General features: G+C 31.1%; 1 protein-coding gene and 1 non-coding gene across 2 annotated transcripts in view; both read right to left on the reverse strand.

The window, feature by feature from the left end:
• Positions 1 to 553: 553 nt before the first annotated feature.
• On the reverse strand, positions 554 to 626 carry TRNAF-GAA (transfer RNA phenylalanine (anticodon GAA)). Its single transcript has one exon. It is a non-coding gene; the product is annotated as a tRNA-Phe (tRNA).
• Positions 627 to 1,988: 1,362 nt separating this feature from the next.
• LOC101499107 (double-strand break repair protein MRE11) overlaps positions 1,989 to 3,298 on the reverse strand; it is a 17,772-nt gene continuing 16,462 nt past the window's right edge. The window contains exons 19-21 of the mRNA XM_004487597.4: positions 3,063 to 3,251; positions 2,346 to 2,374; positions 1,989 to 2,196 (exon numbers count right to left, since the gene is read on the reverse strand). Of these exons, the coding sequence (XP_004487654.1) occupies positions 2,193 to 2,196; positions 2,346 to 2,374; positions 3,063 to 3,251 (222 nt within the window). The 3' untranslated portion in view covers positions 1,989 to 2,192. The remainder of the gene's footprint in view (positions 2,197 to 2,345; positions 2,375 to 3,062; positions 3,252 to 3,298) is intronic.

Here is a 3,298-nt window from a genome sequence, read left to right on the forward strand (position 1 = left end):
AAAGAAAATCAGAGGGATGCGTGGTTAGAAACAAATGTGGACACTTGTGGTGGAGATGATGTGGTATTCACCAACCAATGAGAAGCCTTTAATGGATTTTATCTATATCTTACTCATATCTTGCTATCCACATTTTATCTTATAATAATTTATTTGTCTGTATGTTATTTGTAGCAATTAATTTGCATTATAAGTCTTACTATATTTCTTCTTCTTCTTCTTTCTTTTTATTTTATTTTTAGTTCTGGATTTTGTAGTTTAATACTTCTTGAATCATATGTTATTTCAATTAAATATGTTTCTATCGTATTTTTTAAAAAAAATTATTTTAATTTTTAATCATTCTATTTTAACTGAACTAAACTTTAATTTATTTATTATGAAAAATTATTTTAACTTTTGATCATTTTATTTCTTAAAAAAGTTTTAGACATATGATATTCTCGAGAATAAATGTATTATATAATATTTCGGTCATCTATTGCTTTAGAAGTATATCACGTTGGTCATGTCGCTTTGCAGAGCCATATATTGATTGAAAAAACATGAAAAATGCGGTGAGCGTGGATCGAACACGCGACCTTCAGATCTTCAGTCTGACGCTCTCCCAACTGAGCTATCCCCGCATCGATGTTATAGTTAATTATGGAACATATTTCTATCTAGTTAGAATGTGTTCTTTGTCCCTTTCTGCACTGAAAGTCTTCTCGACTATGGTTTTGGCAACAGCAATCACACAATAGTCTTTGAGGTTATCATTTTCAGCGCATTTGTATAAAAAAATGATTTTAAATGTCGAAGCTATCATTTTTAGCCTATATAATTATGATTACCAATGCAATATAACAAGAAGCAAGATCACACGTGAGAGAACTTCACAGCAGCAGAGAGATATATAGAATCATCCATGTGACAATAGGAAATCTGATGATGGACCATGTTCCAATCTAGTTAGCTATAAACATCAGGGTTGTGAAACTCTTTAGGAAGTGGCTGAGAACCCGATTTCATAATTGTTTTCAAAAATCATTTTTGTGACTCTTATAAAATTGGAATCTTAGAGAGTAAAATTATAAGTGTTGACTTGACAACTTGAGTATAGTTCACCTTGTGATTGCAATTCCTAATGTTCGATCTCCACAAAACACATTATCTTCTCAAAGAACATTAAGGATAAGTACAAACAAGTGCCAGACCGATAACCAGTCCTGCTGATTTACCAAAATAAGTATTGATAAGAGATTAAAAATTAAAATTTTAATATAATTATTATTCATTATGTGTGTATACCTTATATCAACCATTGATGTTTTACAAGATAGATGAAATGAATTAGTCATATTATCGAGAATCAAATGTTATAATGCTTAAAAAAATATAAAGTATTTGATTATAAAAGTGTGGTTAATAATTTTTCAACTTGAAAACTAAACAAATGTTTAAAATGATTGGTGATTTATAGCACTTTTCTATAATAAAAGTGGGGATAATGATTAATGGTAAGTTTGCTACAAATTATAAAAAAATTTAATTTTGACATTTGATAATTATGAATAGAGATATATTATCTTTACCCACATTTTGAGTTAAATAACTCCATCAATCTCAATAACTATTAAATAAGTAAAGTTAGGATATTTTAAATACCGAACTTTTGAAGAAAAAAAAAGAGAATATACATTTCTCCCTTTTCTATTAAAAATAATTTTCTTAAAAAGTTAATCAAAATAACTACTTCGTTTTAAGTATAAAAATCATTTTTAAACAAATTTTTGAAAAAAAAAAACTTGCATATATACGTAACCAAAACATCAAAAATGATATTTTTAGAATCTGAAACACTCGGGCCCAATGTCTGAAACATTGTGTTGAATGTTTCCATTAAGCTTAAATGTAACATATCTTGCGAGCCATTTCCTGTGAATTAACTTTCTTGTTCTTTTTGCCATAATATTAATCATGCTTTGCTTCAAGGCACACTGTAGATATTGTAAACGAAAGAAAGCAACCACATGCTTCTATATTTCACTAACTTTTACATATCAGTCACTGCTAATTGAATGGCTTCATGATCCCCAACACCATAAAAAATGAAAATAAAAATATAATATATTCAGCATGACCCAAACAGGGTGGCTGGGAGGATGAATGGCATCTGTCTGCCACTGTTTCTTGCACTCTGCCAAACCAGTTTATCTACGAATACCGGGAAAAACGTTACTAACTAGTTAAAAGACTCTTCCAAGTTTTTTTTGTACAAGGTAACAAAGCTAAATTCATCATAGGACAGCATATATCTTGTCAGTGAGGCCTGTTGAAAACATCAAATAGAACTGAGTTTTCACCTTCTTAGAGCTCCATAGTTTCTGGTCACCTAAAAACAAGAAAATGAACTTAGTTACACGAAACCCCACTAATCCAAAGATGTTACAAATAAAAAATTGCATTCTAGAAAAATAGTTTTCCATTGTCAACCACAAACTGTTATCAATGGCACATGGCAAATTATGACCGACTGTGAGCCAAACATCTGCCATATAAATAGTGTTGCGACCTATGTCAAAAACATGGTAAATATAATAGGTATTGTGGCTGGCACAAAATCCGCCATGTCATTGTGCCATGACCACAACTTGACAAAAGTGACCACAACTGCATTTTATATTTGCTAGAATCAAGGTTGTCAAAACCGAGAGTTTAAGTAAACTTGTTTTGCCTATGTGAGTTCGACTTGTATACTTCTACGAGTTTAGCTCATATTAAAATAATATATACATGACATATATATCTAAATAATACAATAAATGAATCAATAACTCAAAATTTCAACTCAAGCATTTATACAGTTATTTGGTATGTATCTTGAGGTCTTTGCCATCTAAGAATAATTCAAATTCTCCTGCTCTGCAGGCTATAATTACTATGGGTAGCATAAAGGGTCATAACTAATAACTAGTAAATGTATAAGCACAAAAGAAGGACAACTATCTGTTCAAATAAATATTTTTATTGGTAATATAGATCCTATCAACAAAAGTGAAGAATTGAAAGGGAGCACAAACCCGAGGTTGAGACGAATTTAATCTCTTTTGAAGATTGTCATCATCGTCGTCGTCGTCATCATTGTTCATGAGCATTCTATGGACTGAAGAGTTATCTGTTTTCCTCCCCCGTTTAGAAGACTGTGTAGAACCTCTACCTCTTCCCTTTGGAGCTGCCCTTTTACGTGTCGGTAGATTGGACTCGTTTTCCTGTGCAATATAAGACGAGGCAGGTTACTTAATAATTGAGAATGCCG

Source organism: Cicer arietinum, chromosome 1, assembly GCF_000331145.2.
Source record: "Cicer arietinum cultivar CDC Frontier isolate Library 1 chromosome 1, Cicar.CDCFrontier_v2.0, whole genome shotgun sequence".
Classification (NCBI taxonomy): domain Eukaryota; kingdom Viridiplantae; phylum Streptophyta; class Magnoliopsida; order Fabales; family Fabaceae; genus Cicer; species Cicer arietinum.